Source organism: Acipenser ruthenus, chromosome 41, assembly GCF_902713425.1.
Source record: "Acipenser ruthenus chromosome 41, fAciRut3.2 maternal haplotype, whole genome shotgun sequence".
In the NCBI taxonomy this organism is placed as follows: Eukaryota; Metazoa; Chordata; class Actinopteri; order Acipenseriformes; family Acipenseridae; genus Acipenser; species Acipenser ruthenus.
In genome coordinates, this window is record NC_081229.1 from 380,412 (window position 1) to 400,537 (window position 20,126).

A 20,126-nucleotide genomic window follows, 5' to 3' on the forward strand; every position below is an offset into this window, starting at 1 on the left:
TGTCTCGGCTTTTTCCGGAGAAAAAACGACTAAACACGCGTTTATTGCGTTGCTATAATGATGTCGGACCCAGTCCGACAAAGGACCTGTGAGGAATAATTGCAATGTCGGACCCAGTCCGACAATGGACCGCAAATTAATGTTGCTGTGTTGTTTTTTGCTATGGATGATTTATCTGATTGCCCCCGCTAATGCTTTATTGTGCACACACGAGGTTGTTGCCTCTTCATGGTTTTAATGTCACCGGGTGTGTGTTAATTTCTTTTTATTGTTGGGAGTTCGCTGCACACGAGTTCTGAAGGAGTGACGTCGCTGTTTATTATATTGTTGTTCTTGTTCCCTGCAGCATTGAAATGTTAGCCAATCTGTATCTATCATTTTGGGATCCATGGTGGTTGATTACATTAGTCACTTAAACTGTAATTTCTGATTAGAATTCACTGTGTTTATGTATTTGTGTGGAGTTTATTTTAATTAATACAGTTTTATGTTTTAACAAGATATAAACTGAAAAAACACAATGTGTGGGGTTTGTCAGTGTGTGCCTCGTAATCACGTCACCCACGATTTAAGAATACAGGGGGTGCGTTCACGAGAGGCAGACTTCGCTAAGTCTGCGCAGAGTCTGCAAAGATTCTGAAAATTCATTGGCTACTTGCTCCGATTCTGTGCGGATTCTGCGCAGAATGACGGAAGGCTGCGTGTCGTGAACGCACCCGAACTCTCTCCACACACAACACACAGCGTTCTTGCGCCTGCCGTCACTCCTGCACACGTGAGGGGAATACTGAACCTGGAAACAAATTCAAATCCATGCGTTTCCTGCAGATGTATCCGTCCTCGCCTCTTGCTTTGCTCGACTACCTCTAAGAGAAATATGTTGGGCTTGTATCTTCACCTCAGTGTTAATATTGTGTTTAAATTGACACATTTTTTTCTGCACTTGTATTAAATGTCGCTTCATCTGTGAGACTGAGAAATAATTCTCAGACAATATTATGGCTGTAGACCAAGAGCAAGTTCATAATACTGGTCTGTGACAATGTGAAGCGCTTCCAGTGTATTTATTTATTTATTGCATTTATATAGCGCTTTTTGTACAAGCGTTTCACAAAGCACTGTACAGTACAGAGCACAAAAAAAGAACAAACCACAATACATTTCTATAGCATGACACACATACAGACCATAATAATACAAAAGCAGCAGTTTTTATGAAAGTGTGTTTTTGCTCTTGACAATACTCGACCGTCCCCTCGCTAGATTGCTCTGATACTGTGTGTGTGTGTGTGTGTCTGTGTGTGTGTGTGTGTGTGTGTGTCTGTGTGTGTGTGTGTGTTCTTGTCTCTCGCCTGTCCTGTGAGGATGAAGATGTAGTTTCAGTGTTTAATGCTCATCCCCTCACTGTGTGTCTGTGTGTTCTTGTCTCTTGACAGGTCTGTGAGGATGAGAAGGTCTCCACAGTCTGGAGTCTGGTCTCTGACAGGCTCAACATACCTGTCAATCAACAGGGACTCTTCTACAAAGGCAAGGCGCTGGCAGGTAGGCTGAACAGCACAGCACAGCACAGCTCACCCCTCCTCTCACCCCTCGCCTCACCCCGGGTCAGTGTGGCACAGCCTGCCTGCTCTTCTGAACAAACACTTCAGCTCTGCCGACGCAGTGAGAGTCTGGAGCAGCTACACGAGGTAACCTGAACACAAACACACACACTGCTATACACACACACACACACACACACACACACACACAGTGAGAGTCTGGAGCAGCTACACAAGGTAGCCTGAACACAATAAACACACACATACACACACACACACTGCTACAATGCACACCAGATTTAAAAGTATGTTCTGTATTACAGTGCCACATGTTGTCTCTTTTGGCAAGTGATATTTTCAAAATAATATTGAGTGGCAATAAAGAGTGCTGACTGTATTTGAACCCGGAGTAACTGTTTGTTAAGGTAGTTAGTAACACTTGTGATTGTATTTAATGATTCTTTATATAGCCTTGATTGTCTTGATTTCAGTGCAGTTAATTAATGCAGAAGTTGTTCTTCCCTGTAACTATTGTAAGGATTAATGCTGCCTCTTTCAACTTGGGGTGCATGCTATGTATTTTTTGGGGGTCACTCTTGGGACAGGTAAAGTTGTATAAAATGTCCAACTAGGCTGAAAGCATTTATAGATTTTTTAATGTTTTTTTTTTGTTTTTGTTTTTTTTTAGGTAATGAAGTGACACTTTGAATATGGGGCCTGATGAGAGAAATATCCTTTTCATGTGGTTTTGGTTTTGCCGTTGTGAGCAGGTGTGGGAGACAGCACCGTGTCTGCATGTGAAATAACAAAGTCATCGCAGTGGAGGGACTCTCTGAAGGCTGCTGTTTGTGGATTTGTCTTGTAATGTGAGTGATCTACTGTACTGTAATGCATTCACAGGGCATGCTTGTTCATTTAAAGTACGCTGCACTGTAGGGGAGACACCGCTGGCATTCACAGGGCATGCTTGTTCATTTAAAGCACGCTGCACTGTAGGGGAGACACCGCTGGCATTCACAGGGCATGCTTGTTCATTTAAAGCACGCTGCACTGCAGGGGAGACACCGCTGGCATTCACAGGGCATGCTTGTTCATTTAAAGTACGCTGCACTGTAGGGGAGACACCGCTGGCATTCACAAGGCATGCTTGTTCATTTAAAGTACGCTGCACTGTAGGGGAGACACCGCTGGCATTCACAGGGCATGCTTGTTCATTTAAAGTACGCTGCACTGTAGGGGAGACACCGCTGGCATTCACAGGGCATGCTTGTTCATTTAAAGCACGCTGCACTGTAGGGGAGACACCGCTGGCATTCACAGGGCATGCTTGTTCATTTAAAGCACACTGCACTGTAGGGGAGACACCGCTGGCATTCACAGGGCATGCTTGTTCATTTAAAGCACGCTGCACTGTAGGGGAGACACCGCTGGCATTCACAGGGCATGCTTGTTCATTTAAAGCACACTGCACTGTAGGGGAGACACCGCTGGCATTCACAGGGCATGCTTGTTCATTTAAAGCACGCTGCACTGTAGGGGAGACACCGCTTGCATTCACAGGGCATGCTTGTTCATTTAAAGCATGCTGCTGTGGGATGTTTGCACAGTGATCTTGTATCTTATTTTCAGGTGAAGTTTTGAATGCATCAAGTTGGAAGAGGATGAAGATGTAGTTTCAGTGTTTAATGCTCATCCCCTCACTGTGTGTCTGTGTGTTTTTGTCTCTTGACAGGTCTGTGCGGATGAGAAGGTCTCCACAGTCTGGAGTCTGGTCTCTGACAGGCTCAACATACCTGTCAATCAACAGGGACTCCTCTACAAAGGCAAGGCGCTGGCAGGTAGGCTGAACAGCACAGCACAGCACAGCTCACCCCTCCTCTCACCCCTCGCCTCACCCCGGGTCAGTGTGGCACAGCCTGCCTGCTCTTCTGAACAAACACTTCAGCTCTGCCGACGCAGTGAGAGTCTGGAGCAGCAACACAAGGTAACCGGAATACAATAAACACACACACTGCTATATACACACACACACACACACACAGTGAGAGTCTGGAGCAGCTACACAAGGTAACCGGAATACAATAAACACACACACTGCTATATACACACACACACACACACACACACACAGTGAGAGTCTGGAGCAGCAACACAAGGTAACCGGAATACAATAAACACACACACTGCTATATACACACACACACACACACACACAGTGAGAGTCTGGAGCAGCAACACAAGGTAACCTGAACACAATAAACACACACACACACACACAGTGAGAGTCTGGAGCAGCTACACAAGGTAATCTGAACACAATAAACACACACACACACACAGTGAGAGTCTGGAGCAGCTACACAAGGTAACCTGAACACAATAAACACACACACACTGCACACCGGATTTAAAAGTATGTTCTGTATTACAGTGCCACATGTCGTCTCTTTTGGAAAGTGATATTTTCAAAATAATATTGAGTGGCAATAAAGAGTGCTGACTGTATTTGAACCCGGAGTAACTGTTTGTTAAGGTAGTTAGTAACACTTGTGATTGTATTTAATGATTCTTTATATAGCCTTGATTGTCTTGATTTCAGTGCAGTTAATTAATGCAGAAGTTGTTCTTCCCTGTAACTATTGTAAGGATTAATGCTGCCTCTTTCAACTTGGGGTGCATGCTATGTATTTTTTGGGGGTCACTCTTGGGACAGGTAAAGTTGTATAAAATGTCCAACTAGGCTGAAAGCATTTATAGATTTTTTAATGTTTTTTTTTTTTAGGTAATGAAGTGACACTTTGAATATGGGGCCTGATGAGAGAAGTATCCTTTTCATGTGGTTTTGGTTTTGCCGTTGTGAGCAGGTGTGGGAGACAGCACCGTGTCTGCATGTGAAATAACAAAGTCATCGCAGTGGAGGGACTCTCTGAAGGCTGCTGTTTGTGGATTTGTCTTGTAATGTGAGTGATCTACTGTACTGTAATGCATTCACAGGGCATGCTTGTTTGTTTAAAGCATGCTGCACTGTAGGGGAGACACCGCTGGCATTCACAGGGCATGCTTGTTCATTTAAAGCATGCTGCACTGCAGGGGAGACACCGCTGGCATTCACAGGGCATGCTTGTTCATTTAAAGCATGCTGCACTGTAGGAAAGACACCGCTGGCATTCACAGGGCATGCTTGTTCATTTAAAGCATGCTGCACTGTAGGGGAGACACCGTTGGAATTCACAGGGCATGCTTGTTCATTTAAAGCATGCTGCACTGTAGGGGAGACACCGCTGGCATTCACAGGGCATGCTTGTTCATTTAAAGCATGCTGCTGTGGGATGTTTGCACAGTGATCTTGTATCTTATTTTCAGGTGAAGTTTTGAATGCATCAAGTTGGAAGAGGATGAAGATGTAGTTTCAGTGTTTAATGCTCATCCCCTCACTGTGTGTCTGTGTGTTTTTGTCTCTTGACAGGTCTGTGCGGATGAGAAGGTCTCCACAGTCTGGAGTCTGGTCTCTGACAGGCTCAACATACCTGTCAATCAACAGGGACTCCTCTACAAAGGCAAGGCGCTGGCAGGTAGGCTGAACAGCACAGCACAGCACAGCTCACCCCTCCTCTCACCCCTCGCCTCACCCCGGGTCAGTGTGGCACAGCCTGCCTGCTCTTCTGAACAAACACTTCAGCTCTGCCGACGCAGTGAGAGTCTGGAGCAGCAACACAAGGTAACCGGAATACAATAAACACACACACACAGTGAGAGTCTGGAGCAGCTACACAAGGTAACCGGAATACAATAAACACACACACTGCTATATACACACACACACACACACACACAGTGAGAGTCTGGAGCAGCAACACAAGGTAACCGGAATACAATAAACACACACACACACACAGTGAGAGTCTGGAGCAGCTACACAAGGTAACCTGAACACAATAAACACACACACACTGCACACCGGATTTAAAAGTATGTTCTGTATTACAGTGCCACATGTCGTCTCTTTTGGAAAGTGATATTTTCAAAATAATATTGAGTGGCAATAAAGAGTGCTGACTGTATTTGAACCCGGAGTAACTGTTTGTTAAGGTAGTTAGTAACACTTGTGATTGTATTTAATGATTCTTTATATAGCCTTGATTGTCTTGATTTCAGTGCAGTTAATTAATGCAGAAGTTGTTCTTCCCTGTAACTATTGTAAGGATTAATGCTGCCTCTTTCAACTTGGGGTGCATGCTATGTATTTTTTGGGGGTCACTCTTGGGACAGGTAAAGTTGTATAAAATGTCCAACTAGGCTGAAAGCATTTATAGATTTTTTAATGTTTTTTTTTTGTTTTTGTTTTTTTTTAGGTAATGAAGTGACACTTTGAATATGGGGCCTGATGAGAGAAATATCCTTTTCATGTGGTTTTGGTTTTGCCGTTGTGAGCAGGTGTGGGAGACAGCACCGTGTCTGCATGTGAAATAACAAAGTCATCGCAGTGGAGGGACTCTCTGAAGGCTGCTGTTTGTGGATTTGTCTTGTAATGTGAGTGATCTACTGTACTGTAATGCATTCACAGGGCATGCTTGTTCATTTAAAGTACGCTGCACTGTAGGGGAGACACCGCTGGCATTCACAGGGCATGCTTGTTCATTTAAAGCACGCTGCACTGTAGGGGAGACACCGCTGGCATTCACAGGGCATGCTTGTTCATTTAAAGCACGCTGCACTGCAGGGGAGACACCGCTGGCATTCACAGGGCATGCTTGTTCATTTAAAGTACGCTGCACTGTAGGGGAGACACCGCTGGCATTCACAAGGCATGCTTGTTCATTTAAAGTACGCTGCACTGTAGGGGAGACACCGCTGGCATTCACAGGGCATGCTTGTTCATTTAAAGTACGCTGCACTGTAGGGGAGACACCGCTGGCATTCACAGGGCATGCTTGTTCATTTAAAGCACGCTGCACTGTAGGGGAGACACCGCTGGCATTCACAGGGCATGCTTGTTCATTTAAAGCACACTGCACTGTAGGGGAGACACCGCTGGCATTCACAGGGCATGCTTGTTCATTTAAAGCACGCTGCACTGTAGGGGAGACACCGCTTGCATTCACAGGGCATGCTTGTTCATTTAAAGCATGCTGCTGTGGGATGTTTGCACAGTGATCTTGTATCTTATTTTCAGGTGAAGTTTTGAATGCATCAAGTTGGAAGAGGATGAAGATGTAGTTTCAGTGTTTAATGCTCATCCCCTCACTGTGTGTCTGTGTGTTTTTGTCTCTTGACAGGTCTGTGCGGATGAGAAGGTCTCCACAGTCTGGAGTCTGGTCTCTGACAGGCTCAACATACCTGTCAATCAACAGGGACTCCTCTACAAAGGCAAGGCGCTGGCAGGTAGGCTGAACAGCACAGCACAGCACAGCTCACCCCTCCTCTCACCCCTCGCCTCACCCCGGGTCAGTGTGGCACAGCCTGCCTGCTCTTCTGAACAAACACTTCAGCTCTGCCGACGCAGTGAGAGTCTGGAGCAGCAACACAAGGTAACCGGAATACAATAAACACACACACACAGTGAGAGTCTGGAGCAGCTACACAAGGTAACCGGAATACAATAAACACACACACTGCTATATACACACACACACACACACACACAGTGAGAGTCTGGAGCAGCAACACAAGGTAACCGGAATACAATAAACACACACACACACACAGTGAGAGTCTGGAGCAGCTACACAAGGTAACCTGAACACAATAAACACACACACACTGCACACCGGATTTAAAAGTATGTTCTGTATTACAGTGCCACATGTCGTCTCTTTTGGAAAGTGATATTTTCAAAATAATATTGAGTGGCAATAAAGAGTGCTGACTGTATTTGAACCCGGAGTAACTGTTTGTTAAGGTAGTTAGTAACACTTGTGATTGTATTTAATGATTCTTTATATAGCCTTGATTGTCTTGATTTCAGTGCAGTTAATTAATGCAGAAGTTGTTCTTCCCTGTAACTATTGTAAGGATTAATGCTGCCTCTTTCAACTTGGGGTGCATGCTATGTATTTTTTGGGGGTCACTCTTGGGACAGGTAAAGTTGTATAAAATGTCCAACTAGGCTGAAAGCATTTATAGATTTTTTAATGTTTTTTTTTTGTTTTTGTTTTTTTTTAGGTAATGAAGTGACACTTTGAATATGGGGCCTGATGAGAGAAATATCCTTTTCATGTGGTTTTGGTTTTGCCGTTGTGAGCAGGTGTGGGAGACAGCACCGTGTCTGCATGTGAAATAACAAAGTCATCGCAGTGGAGGGACTCTCTGAAGGCTGCTGTTTGTGGATTTGTCTTGTAATGTGAGTGATCTACTGTACTGTAATGCATTCACAGGGCATGCTTGTTCATTTAAAGTACGCTGCACTGTAGGGGAGACACCGCTGGCATTCACAGGGCATGCTTGTTCATTTAAAGCACGCTGCACTGTAGGGGAGACACCGCTGGCATTCACAGGGCATGCTTGTTCATTTAAAGCACGCTGCACTGCAGGGGAGACACCGCTGGCATTCACAGGGCATGCTTGTTCATTTAAAGTACGCTGCACTGTAGGGGAGACACCGCTGGCATTCACAAGGCATGCTTGTTCATTTAAAGTACGCTGCACTGTAGGGGAGACACCGCTGGCATTCACAGGGCATGCTTGTTCATTTAAAGTACGCTGCACTGTAGGGGAGACACCGCTGGCATTCACAGGGCATGCTTGTTCATTTAAAGCACGCTGCACTGTAGGGGAGACACCGCTGGCATTCACAGGGCATGCTTGTTCATTTAAAGCACACTGCACTGTAGGGGAGACACCGCTGGCATTCACAGGGCATGCTTGTTCATTTAAAGCACGCTGCACTGTAGGGGAGACACCGCTTGCATTCACAGGGCATGCTTGTTCATTTAAAGCATGCTGCTGTGGGATGTTTGCACAGTGATCTTGTATCTTATTTTCAGGTGAAGTTTTGAATGCATCAAGTTGGAAGAGGATGAAGATGTAGTTTCAGTGTTTAATGCTCATCCCCTCACTGTGTGTCTGTGTGTTTTTGTCTCTTGACAGGTCTGTGCGGATGAGAAGGTCTCCACAGTCTGGAGTCTGGTCTCTGACAGGCTCAACATACCTGTCAATCAACAGGGACTCCTCTACAAAGGCAAGGCGCTGGCAGGTAGGCTGAACAGCACAGCACAGCACAGCTCACCCCTCCTCTCACCCCTCGCCTCACCCCGGGTCAGTGTGGCACAGCCTGCCTGCTCTTCTGAACAAACACTTCAGCTCTGCCGACGCAGTGAGAGTCTGGAGCAGCAACACAAGGTAACCGGAATACAATAAACACACACACTGCTATATACACACACACACACACACACAGTGAGAGTCTGGAGCAGCTACACAAGGTAACCGGAATACAATAAACACACACACTGCTATATACACACACACACACACACACACACACAGTGAGAGTCTGGAGCAGCAACACAAGGTAACCGGAATACAATAAACACACACACTGCTATATACACACACACACACACACACACAGTGAGAGTCTGGAGCAGCAACACAAGGTAACCTGAACACAATAAACACACACACACACACACAGTGAGAGTCTGGAGCAGCTACACAAGGTAATCTGAACACAATAAACACACACACACACACAGTGAGAGTCTGGAGCAGCTACACAAGGTAACCTGAACACAATAAACACACACACACTGCACACCGGATTTAAAAGTATGTTCTGTATTACAGTGCCACATGTCGTCTCTTTTGGAAAGTGATATTTTCAAAATAATATTGAGTGGCAATAAAGAGTGCTGACTGTATTTGAACCCGGAGTAACTGTTTGTTAAGGTAGTTAGTAACACTTGTGATTGTATTTAATGATTCTTTATATAGCCTTGATTGTCTTGATTTCAGTGCAGTTAATTAATGCAGAAGTTGTTCTTCCCTGTAACTATTGTAAGGATTAATGCTGCCTCTTTCAACTTGGGGTGCATGCTATGTATTTTTTGGGGGTCACTCTTGGGACAGGTAAAGTTGTATAAAATGTCCAACTAGGCTGAAAGCATTTATAGATTTTTTAATGTTTTTTTTTTTTAGGTAATGAAGTGACACTTTGAATATGGGGCCTGATGAGAGAAGTATCCTTTTCATGTGGTTTTGGTTTTGCCGTTGTGAGCAGGTGTGGGAGACAGCACCGTGTCTGCATGTGAAATAACAAAGTCATCGCAGTGGAGGGACTCTCTGAAGGCTGCTGTTTGTGGATTTGTCTTGTAATGTGAGTGATCTACTGTACTGTAATGCATTCACAGGGCATGCTTGTTTGTTTAAAGCATGCTGCACTGTAGGGGAGACACCGCTGGCATTCACAGGGCATGCTTGTTCATTTAAAGCATGCTGCACTGCAGGGGAGACACCGCTGGCATTCACAGGGCATGCTTGTTCATTTAAAGCATGCTGCACTGTAGGGGAGACACCGCTGGCATTCACAGGGCATGCTTGTTCATTTAAAGCATGCTGCACTGTAGGGGAGACACCGTTGGAATTCACAGGGCATGCTTGTTCATTTAAAGCATGCTGCACTGTAGGGGAGACACCGCTGGCATTCACAGGGCATGCTTGTTCATTTAAAGCATGCTGCTGTGGGATGTTTGCACAGTGATCTTGTATCTTATTTTCAGGTGAAGTTTTGAATGCATCAAGTTGGAAGAGGATGAAGATGTAGTTTCAGTGTTTAATGCTCATCCCCTCACTGTGTGTCTGTGTGTTTTTGTCTCTTGACAGGTCTGTGCGGATGAGAAGGTCTCCACAGTCTGGAGTCTGGTCTCTGACAGGCTCAACATACCTGTCAATCAACAGGGACTCCTCTACAAAGGCAAGGCGCTGGCAGGTAGGCTGAACAGCACAGCACAGCACAGCTCACCCCTCCTCTCACCCCTCGCCTCACCCCGGGTCAGTGTGGCACAGCCTGCCTGCTCTTCTGAACAAACACTTCAGCTCTGCCGACGCAGTGAGAGTCTGGAGCAGCAACACAAGGTAACCGGAATACAATAAACACACACACACAGTGAGAGTCTGGAGCAGCTACACAAGGTAACCGGAATACAATAAACACACACACTGCTATATACACACACACACACACACACACAGTGAGAGTCTGGAGCAGCAACACAAGGTAACCGGAATACAATAAACACACACACACACACAGTGAGAGTCTGGAGCAGCTACACAAGGTAACCTGAACACAATAAACACACACACACTGCACACCGGATTTAAAAGTATGTTCTGTATTACAGTGCCACATGTCGTCTCTTTTGGAAAGTGATATTTTCAAAATAATATTGAGTGGCAATAAAGAGTGCTGACTGTATTTGAACCCGGAGTAACTGTTTGTTAAGGTAGTTAGTAACACTTGTGATTGTATTTAATGATTCTTTATATAGCCTTGATTGTCTTGATTTCAGTGCAGTTAATTAATGCAGAAGTTGTTCTTCCCTGTAACTATTGTAAGGATTAATGCTGCCTCTTTCAACTTGGGGTGCATGCTATGTATTTTTTGGGGGTCACTCTTGGGACAGGTAAAGTTGTATAAAATGTCCAACTAGGCTGAAAGCATTTATAGATTTTTTAATGTTTTTTTTTTGTTTTTGTTTTTTTTTAGGTAATGAAGTGACACTTTGAATATGGGGCCTGATGAGAGAAATATCCTTTTCATGTGGTTTTGGTTTTGCCGTTGTGAGCAGGTGTGGGAGACAGCACCGTGTCTGCATGTGAAATAACAAAGTCATCGCAGTGGAGGGACTCTCTGAAGGCTGCTGTTTGTGGATTTGTCTTGTAATGTGAGTGATCTACTGTACTGTAATGCATTCACAGGGCATGCTTGTTCATTTAAAGTACGCTGCACTGTAGGGGAGACACCGCTGGCATTCACAGGGCATGCTTGTTCATTTAAAGCACGCTGCACTGTAGGGGAGACACCGCTGGCATTCACAGGGCATGCTTGTTCATTTAAAGCACGCTGCACTGCAGGGGAGACACCGCTGGCATTCACAGGGCATGCTTGTTCATTTAAAGTACGCTGCACTGTAGGGGAGACACCGCTGGCATTCACAAGGCATGCTTGTTCATTTAAAGTACGCTGCACTGTAGGGGAGACACCGCTGGCATTCACAGGGCATGCTTGTTCATTTAAAGTACGCTGCACTGTAGGGGAGACACCGCTGGCATTCACAGGGCATGCTTGTTCATTTAAAGCACGCTGCACTGTAGGGGAGACACCGCTGGCATTCACAGGGCATGCTTGTTCATTTAAAGCACACTGCACTGTAGGGGAGACACCGCTGGCATTCACAGGGCATGCTTGTTCATTTAAAGCACGCTGCACTGTAGGGGAGACACCGCTTGCATTCACAGGGCATGCTTGTTCATTTAAAGCATGCTGCTGTGGGATGTTTGCACAGTGATCTTGTATCTTATTTTCAGGTGAAGTTTTGAATGCATCAAGTTGGAAGAGGATGAAGATGTAGTTTCAGTGTTTAATGCTCATCCCCTCACTGTGTGTCTGTGTGTTTTTGTCTCTTGACAGGTCTGTGCGGATGAGAAGGTCTCCACAGTCTGGAGTCTGGTCTCTGACAGGCTCAACATACCTGTCAATCAACAGGGACTCCTCTACAAAGGCAAGGCGCTGGCAGGTAGGCTGAACAGCACAGCACAGCACAGCTCACCCCTCCTCTCACCCCTCGCCTCACCCCGGGTCAGTGTGGCACAGCCTGCCTGCTCTTCTGAACAAACACTTCAGCTCTGCCGACGCAGTGAGAGTCTGGAGCAGCAACACAAGGTAACCGGAATACAATAAACACACACACACAGTGAGAGTCTGGAGCAGCTACACAAGGTAACCGGAATACAATAAACACACACACTGCTATATACACACACACACACACACACACAGTGAGAGTCTGGAGCAGCAACACAAGGTAACCGGAATACAATAAACACACACACACACACAGTGAGAGTCTGGAGCAGCTACACAAGGTAACCTGAACACAATAAACACACACACACTGCACACCGGATTTAAAAGTATGTTCTGTATTACAGTGCCACATGTCGTCTCTTTTGGAAAGTGATATTTTCAAAATAATATTGAGTGGCAATAAAGAGTGCTGACTGTATTTGAACCCGGAGTAACTGTTTGTTAAGGTAGTTAGTAACACTTGTGATTGTATTTAATGATTCTTTATATAGCCTTGATTGTCTTGATTTCAGTGCAGTTAATTAATGCAGAAGTTGTTCTTCCCTGTAACTATTGTAAGGATTAATGCTGCCTCTTTCAACTTGGGGTGCATGCTATGTATTTTTTGGGGGTCACTCTTGGGACAGGTAAAGTTGTATAAAATGTCCAACTAGGCTGAAAGCATTTATAGATTTTTTAATGTTTTTTTTTTTTAGGTAATGAAGTGACACTTTGAATATGGGGCCTGATGAGAGAAGTGTCCTTTTCATGTGGTTTTGGTTTTGCCGTTGTGAGCAGGTGTGGGAGACAGCACCGTGTCTGCATGTGAAATAACAAAGTCATCGCAGTGGAGGGACTCTCTGAAGGCTGCTGTTTGTGGATTTGTCTTGTAATGTGAGTGATCTACTGTACTCTGATGCCACTGTCTGTACGCACGCTGCACTGCAGGGGAGACACCGCTGGCATTCACAGGGCATGCTTGTTCATTTAAAGCATGCTGCACTGTAGGGGAGACACCGCTGGCATTCACAGGGCATGCTTGTTCATTTAAAGCACACTGCACTGTAGGAGAGACACCGCTGGCATTCACAGGGCATGCTTGTTCATTTAAAGCACACTGCACTGTAGGAGAGACACCGCTGGCATTCACAGGGCATGCTTGTTCATTTAAAGCACTACTTTAAAGACCCATATGACTTCATAGAAGGAATTCACAAATTTCATCTCGTTACTTAACACACACCACCACATAACAGCGAAGTAAACTTTTTAGACACCACCACTTACAAAGGACCACATTTTTCACAAACACACCAACTAGACACCAAAGTATATTTTAAAGAAAGACACACTCTGTTTGAGGAGCCAATTACCTATGTCAAACCAGGAGCATATTTGATCCAATCAAAAGTGATTGAAGGTAATAAAACATGTTATTTTAAAATACTGCGTGGACACAGCAGTTCCACTTAGTCACCACTGTGTGGCAGCATTGATACTGAAATATTTAACAGTTTTGCAGTGCAGGGAAATAAATGGCACCTCGTATTTTATCATGTTTGACGTCTACTGCCTTAAATATTTAAACTGGGGTGGGGAATAACTACAGCTTGATTTGCCTGAGGCTTGTTAACCACAATCCCAGGGGTTTGATTTCAGATGCAAGGAAAAAAAACAAAAATAAAAAATAGTCTTGCCTAATGAATATTTACACTAGAATACAGAATTAACCAAACAAATATGAGAAACTTTATTGGAATATAAATACAAATTTATTACAAAAAGCTAGGAGCAGTGTACATGTTATGATATTAAAAGCAGACACATCGCGGCTCCAGGATGCATCAGTACCCTTGGGGATGGGAACCTCTGACCTATACCGATTTCAGAAAGCTTGATTATACCCTTGACCTATCACCATGGAAACAGTAGCTGCAAGTGGCCATGTTTGTTGTTTGACCTGCTCTGCAGTTTCAGCACTCGCTCGCCCGGGCTGGTAAAAAAAAAAAAAAAATTGATTACAAATAAAACCTCCCCACAAAAATTTGCAAAATGGTGTTTCAGTTCTGGGCCTCTCACTCAAGCACACCCTGTCCCGCAGGGGCTGGGAACCTTGAATTTATTCCACTTCTGAACATTGATTTGAACCCAGGCCTACAATGCAACTAGATGCCACCCTACCCCATATACTTAAGTTGATGTACATGTCTGTTATACCAATATTATGAAAGTTAAATTTGGATAAAAACTAAAATTTAAATAACCAACTCTGTCATTATTACAACACTTTGAAACTCCTGATTGGATTACTACGTCTTTTCAGCCAATACAATAAAATGCATTGCCTTAAAATACTAGTGACATTTTGCGACTACAGGAAACTGACACGGAAATCTGTTTTACCTGGAGATGAAAGCAGGTGCTCGGTTGTGGCTGCAGTGCCATTGGCCCTTTTCCTGCAAAAAAAATAAATAAACAAAATAGATTGTACATCAACCCCCCCCCCCCCCCCCACACACCTTTTTTCTACAAGTTCTCCCCGTTAGCAAGAGCAGATTCAATGGTAAAGACAGCATATTTGAAACGTATTGGAGATGCATGACAAATACATGGTTGGCAGGCGTTTCTGTATCCAAAATGTTTCTTGTATAGCTATAGAAAGAATGGCATGGGCCAGTTACAACATAGCATTCACATTCACTACATAATTTTACCATCCAATAGAAGCTTGGTCACTTATAAAATAGAAGCACAAAAAGAAATGCGTTCACAAGAGTGGATTAAATAGATGTGTTAAATTGGCACCAGTACTGCTTTCGTTGCGAGGGTACTTTGCACACACAAGGACACTATACAACATAATACACAACCTAATTATTTAGAAGGCAACACAAAGTTAATACCTGTTGTCTTGTTTGAATTTGCACCTGCAATGGTTACCTGCAAAAGAGGAGCATAGAACCAGGTTACTAAACTCACTTGTTAATGCGTGCAAAAACGCATTGCACTGTCCATTACAACACAAGAAAGTTTACAAACAAGGAGGCATTTCAGCCCATCTTGGTTGTTAGGAGCTCATTCAGTTGCATCTTTGCCCTTTAATCTAAAACAATATGCAGGTGTCCCCCTTGCAGTACTTACTGAAGAGGATGCAGATGCCAATGAGACAGAGGACAGCAGCCATGATCAGTCCTCCCACACGCAGCTGACTGTAGTCTGGAGTTGAAACAAAAAAAAAAAAAAGTCTAAAACCACCTGAAAATATGAACGCACCCATCTGACGAGTTTGTGAACTGAGGTAGTCTGTCTTTGTTTACATATATTACAGGCGCCACAAATCAGTTTATATTTTCTACAAGTATCTATGGATGGGACCCCCCGCCTTTATGCGAGAACTGAAATGTTTAAGTGTCATTTAGAGATTAAATTATTATGTTTATAATATCAAAAGTATGCGATCAGCTAGAAAGATAGTGATCTATGAAAAGGAGCAGACTTACCATATGTAAAGGGGTCCGTTTTCTCTGCTGAAAAAAGAATTATACATGATAAAACCTGGCTTACTTGCAGTACCACAATATACATCTTTAACAATTTCACTGAACAGTTGTAAGACGTTATATTGTATTAATTGTGACCATTGTACAATTCTCTTGAAGGAATAAATCCTTAATTCTCTCCCCCTGTAATCTCACACACTGTCAAGAGCCTGATCTGAAGATTTTTCAAATCAATAGAGTCCCATAAGGTTAAACCTACAGTATTGTTTAAGATTTGTCTGTGCAGTTCATATGTGGTTACGTTCTGTACTCTGTATCATTGGTTTTTCCTCCGTTCCGGAATTAAACTTTATTGGAAATCACATCAAGACGACTGGAATTATGTTTGAGAAATAAATCTTGATTTCTTACACTGTTTCTCATGCACACCCAGTACTTGGAACATCTAAGAATTGATTATGCATTGCATTCAAAGTGGTTATATTTACATAACACATTTAAACTTTAGTCTTGTCAATATTTGACAGTTAATTTGCAATAGTGAACAGACATAGTTACCCGCACCCACCCAGCACAACTTCCTTTATTCACAGTATAAAAGTGTTGACCTTTGACAATTGCTTGCTGAACAATCTGTGCATCATTTTAAATTTTGTTTCAATGTTTAAAATGGTTCATGGTTCCCTTCCAGCTATTTGTTTATTTAGCAGACGCCTTTATCCAAGGCGACTTACAGAGACTCGGGTGTGTGAACTATGCATCAGCTGCAGAGTCACTTACAATTACGTCTCACCCGAAAGACGGAGCACAAGGAGGTGAAGTGACTTGCTCAGGGTCACACAATGAGTAAGCGGCTGAGGGGGGAATTTGAACCAGGGAACTCCTGGTTACAAGCCCTTTTCTTTAACCACTGGACCACACAGCCTCCTAGCTAGACATATATAAATTGGAGGTATGCCCCCATCCCTGCCTTAAGAAATTCTTACCAGTTTCTGTAGCATCTACTAAAGCGGCAGCAAGTACTGAAAATAAATAGAATTAGAAGTTAAATTTGTTCCAATGCAGTGCAGCAAAGGAAGGAAGGAAGGGAAAGCTGGGACTGCACTGAGAACAAAGCATTAGAGAGGGCACATTGGATCCATTTGCATTTGGATTTATCACTGAAGTGTTAATCGGATCAACATTTCCTCCTAAATGCTACTAGGCAATTTTTATGCAATACCATGCAACTGGAAGCTCACCTAACAAATACAGTACATATCCTACCTGTTAGAAAAACTAAGGCTGTGACTGTAGCCATCTTCAGCAGGACCTGCCTGAAAATAAATGTAATATTCAGTCAGGCTGTTTATGTAAGCCTGTTGAGCCAGACAGCTGCTTCTCACTGTAGTCGATGCAAAATAAATTGTGTATATAAAACTTTACAATGTTATAAAACTGCAAAAAAACTACTTTACATTGCTCCACTCTGTTTCCAAGCATACAAAATACATGTGTCCTTATTAAGAGTTATTTCTGTGATTAATGATATTTTACAGCCACTCTGTAAGTTAAAGATTGGACTTTTTATTTTATACAGACTTTGAATTGGAGTTAGTGAACCTGGTGATAATAGGGTTAGGTCTCACGGACGAAGTTTGCACTGTTTTAGGAAACTTGATTTCCCTCAATTTCGACTATTTGCACAAAACAATGCCCTTTGATTTTACAGTTGCAATTTTTGTCTCGACTAATCTTACTTCAATTAACCAACAGCCTAATGTCTTCTAAATGTATTTGATAATCATTCCTTGCTGTATACTATTACTATAGAAAATACAATATTCAGATGAATATTTAAAATTCCAAAACTACAGGAGAGCAAATAATGTATGCAAGTGCTTGCCAAGGTCACCTTTAACACACAATATAGACAAGTACTAGAATTCCATCTGAGCCCATATGAAAAAATCATAAGTGATGCTTTGTCAAAAACTGAACTTTTTCCAAGTTTTAAGGATGTATGTCTTGATTAGAATTTTTAAAAATCACAGGTCAGAACTCAAGCTACACAAGGTCAGACACTATCAAGAGCACATGCCAAGTTTCACTCTAACTGGATAAATGACCCTCAGAATGTAAAATACACATTTGATATACAAACAGAGCCCATCACCAAGGGATATATTATGGGTTATTCTCAGTTTAAAAGAGTACCAACAATAGACTTCAATTTGCAGGGGTTCACTACTTGTGCACAGGTCTCATTTACTAGCCTGTCACCACTGGAGACACAGGTTCAAAACAGTTAGACCTCATCTTAATCCTCATTAGACAAAACTAACATAACTGATCATGAAATGGCACAGTTTTCATTCTCTGGCTTTTAAGGTAAATTAATATTTAACTTTTCCAAATACAAGGTATATATTGAGAAGAGAAAACCCATCCAAACATGTACCTATTTCTTGTTTTAGTAAAGCTGTACTGTAGATTATATGCTTAAAGTTCAGAAATAATTTTAGTCATGCTTCAATGATATATCTCAACTGAACTTAAAAAACAGAGACAATAGTTTATTGCTTCATATAAAAAGCAAGGCATCATCTTAAACAAGTAAATACTTTGCCCTCCTGACTTAGAATTTTAAAAAGTACCAAAGAAAAATGTTTGAAAAACAAAAGAAGAAATGTTACCAGAATGCACTGAAAAGTAAAACAGAACCATTTATTACTGTGTGCACAAGGACTGCTTGTATAGCCTATCTCAATAATTCAACAGGCCTTCACAAAGCACAGTCACACGCAACAGTCTTTTTCTTTGTAATCAGCAAAGGACGATTTATCAAAGCACAGAAGAGCCATACTGGAAGATATTGAATTCTACTAAAAAAGGTAATATATTAAAGCAAGATAATGTTTGTCTAGAAACAGTAATGACTAAAACTAAAAATCTGAAACAGGCAAGCACTCACCCTATTCCAGATGAACTCACACGAGGAGAGGAGGCAGGACTTGTGTCTGCAGTGCAAACCCAGGAAGGACTGACCTAGTTAAAGTCTGTTTGCTCAGTTACATGCCAACGCCCTTTTGTACACACACACCAGGTTGGTTCAATTGACACAGCTGAGGGTGATAGGGGCTTGTTAAAGAGTAGCTTCATTGTGGCGTTTTGAGGCGCTCCTGACTCCGGATTGGCTGGAGTTCAGGCTTCAGGCCTGGGGGAGGGGGGAGGGGGGATAGGGATAGGGATTGGAAATTAGTAATTTTTTCATGTTAAAAGGTACCATTTCTACTAAACAACTAAGACACATATTTAAAGTCTCTTAAACACTCAAATAGTTTGTTTGTAATATTGTAACATTATTGTGGAATGTTCTCCTTTCAAAAAGTTAAATTTTATTAAAGAAAACACTTTGAAAATATGGCCCAAAGTTCCTTAAAGTTTCACCTCAAATGTAGTATTGAGAGTTTACCAATTTCATTATTGATCATGCAGAATGTACTTCTAAATATTTCCACTGGGATCAGGAGTCAATCTGTAGGGTTAATCAATCAGCTTCAGTCTCCTCCTCTTCAGTTCTGTGACTTTAATAAATACATGAACCATGTGATTAGATCAACCTCCTTAACATGCCAGCACATGAAGTGATGAAGGGGGTGGGGGAGGGGGAGCACTCGCTCTCTTAACACGCCAGCACATGAAGTGATGAAGGGGGTGGGGGAGGGGGAGCACTCGCTCTCTTAGCAGGGTTAGGGAGGAATGTGTAGCAGCATTCCAGGAATGACAATATATCCAACATATCCACATGGCCCTGATTCACCCCTGACTGCTCTATTGTTTTCTCTTGGGCTTCATTTCTGCTCAAACTCTTCTGTATCTATCCATGTGTTTGAATTGTGAGTGTGAGAGTAAGTAGAGGTACAGCCTGCATGTGTTTGAATTGTGAGTGTGTGAGCAGGTAGGGGTTTCACAGCCTGACACTTCATGGGAAGTCTAAGTTAGTCTTGGTACATGCAAAAATAAATCTTGCCATTCTTGTTCTTCTTGAAAGAAGTGCTGACATGACTTTCCATAAGCTGACAAGTTTGGGTTTATAAATAGAACTAAGGAACGTATTGTATCCTGTAGTGTGAGAATGGTGGGTAAAATAGTCTTTTTTGAAGACTTGTTGCTCCCCCTGTGACTGCAAAGTTATTACGGGGTCACTTCTTCCAGTTTCTGGAGTTGTTCTTTTATTTTTATTTGCTCACTTTTGGCAGGCAGTGGAAACAGTCTTACAGGAAAGTTGGCATGAACTTCTGACATAGTGCAAGGCAC

At 42.9% G+C, this 20,126-nt stretch overlaps 1 protein-coding gene and 1 long non-coding RNA gene across 15 annotated transcripts; one reads left to right on the plus strand and one right to left on the minus strand.

Moving 5' to 3' along the window:
* Nucleotides 1-1,363: 1,363 nt before the first annotated feature.
* Nucleotides 1,364-16,224, plus strand: LOC131709157 (uncharacterized). Of its 13 annotated transcripts, none has more exons than XR_009311397.1 (14): nucleotides 1,365-1,688; nucleotides 2,230-2,407; nucleotides 3,274-3,525; nucleotides 4,324-4,501; nucleotides 5,008-5,259; nucleotides 5,894-6,071; nucleotides 6,818-7,069; nucleotides 7,704-7,881; nucleotides 8,628-8,879; nucleotides 9,678-9,855; nucleotides 10,362-10,613; nucleotides 11,248-11,425; nucleotides 12,172-12,423; nucleotides 13,044-16,224. It is a non-coding gene; the product is annotated as an uncharacterized LOC131709157 (long non-coding RNA). The 13 variants fall into 13 exon arrangements; XR_009311399.1 differs by having other exon boundaries at nucleotides 13,126-16,224; XR_009311398.1 differs by having other exon boundaries at nucleotides 12,172-12,277.
* LOC117433921 (phospholemman-like) lies at nucleotides 14,054-18,936 on the minus strand. Of its 2 annotated transcripts, none has more exons than XM_059011263.1 (8): nucleotides 18,781-18,936; nucleotides 17,094-17,143; nucleotides 16,814-16,849; nucleotides 15,828-15,854; nucleotides 15,469-15,543; nucleotides 15,231-15,267; nucleotides 14,731-14,783; nucleotides 14,054-14,320 (listed from the first exon to the last, which is right to left on the minus strand). In XM_059011263.1, the coding sequence occupies exons 2-8, from the start codon at nucleotides 17,125-17,127 to the stop codon at nucleotides 14,301-14,303; spliced, it is 282 nt and encodes a 93-aa protein (XP_058867246.1). In that variant the 5' UTR covers nucleotides 17,128-17,143; nucleotides 18,781-18,936; the 3' UTR covers nucleotides 14,054-14,300. The 2 variants fall into 2 exon arrangements, with proteins under 2 accessions (XP_058867246.1, XP_058867247.1); XM_059011264.1 differs by having other exon boundaries at nucleotides 17,094-17,139; nucleotides 18,781-18,935.
* Nucleotides 18,937-20,126: the final 1,190 nt, after the last annotated feature.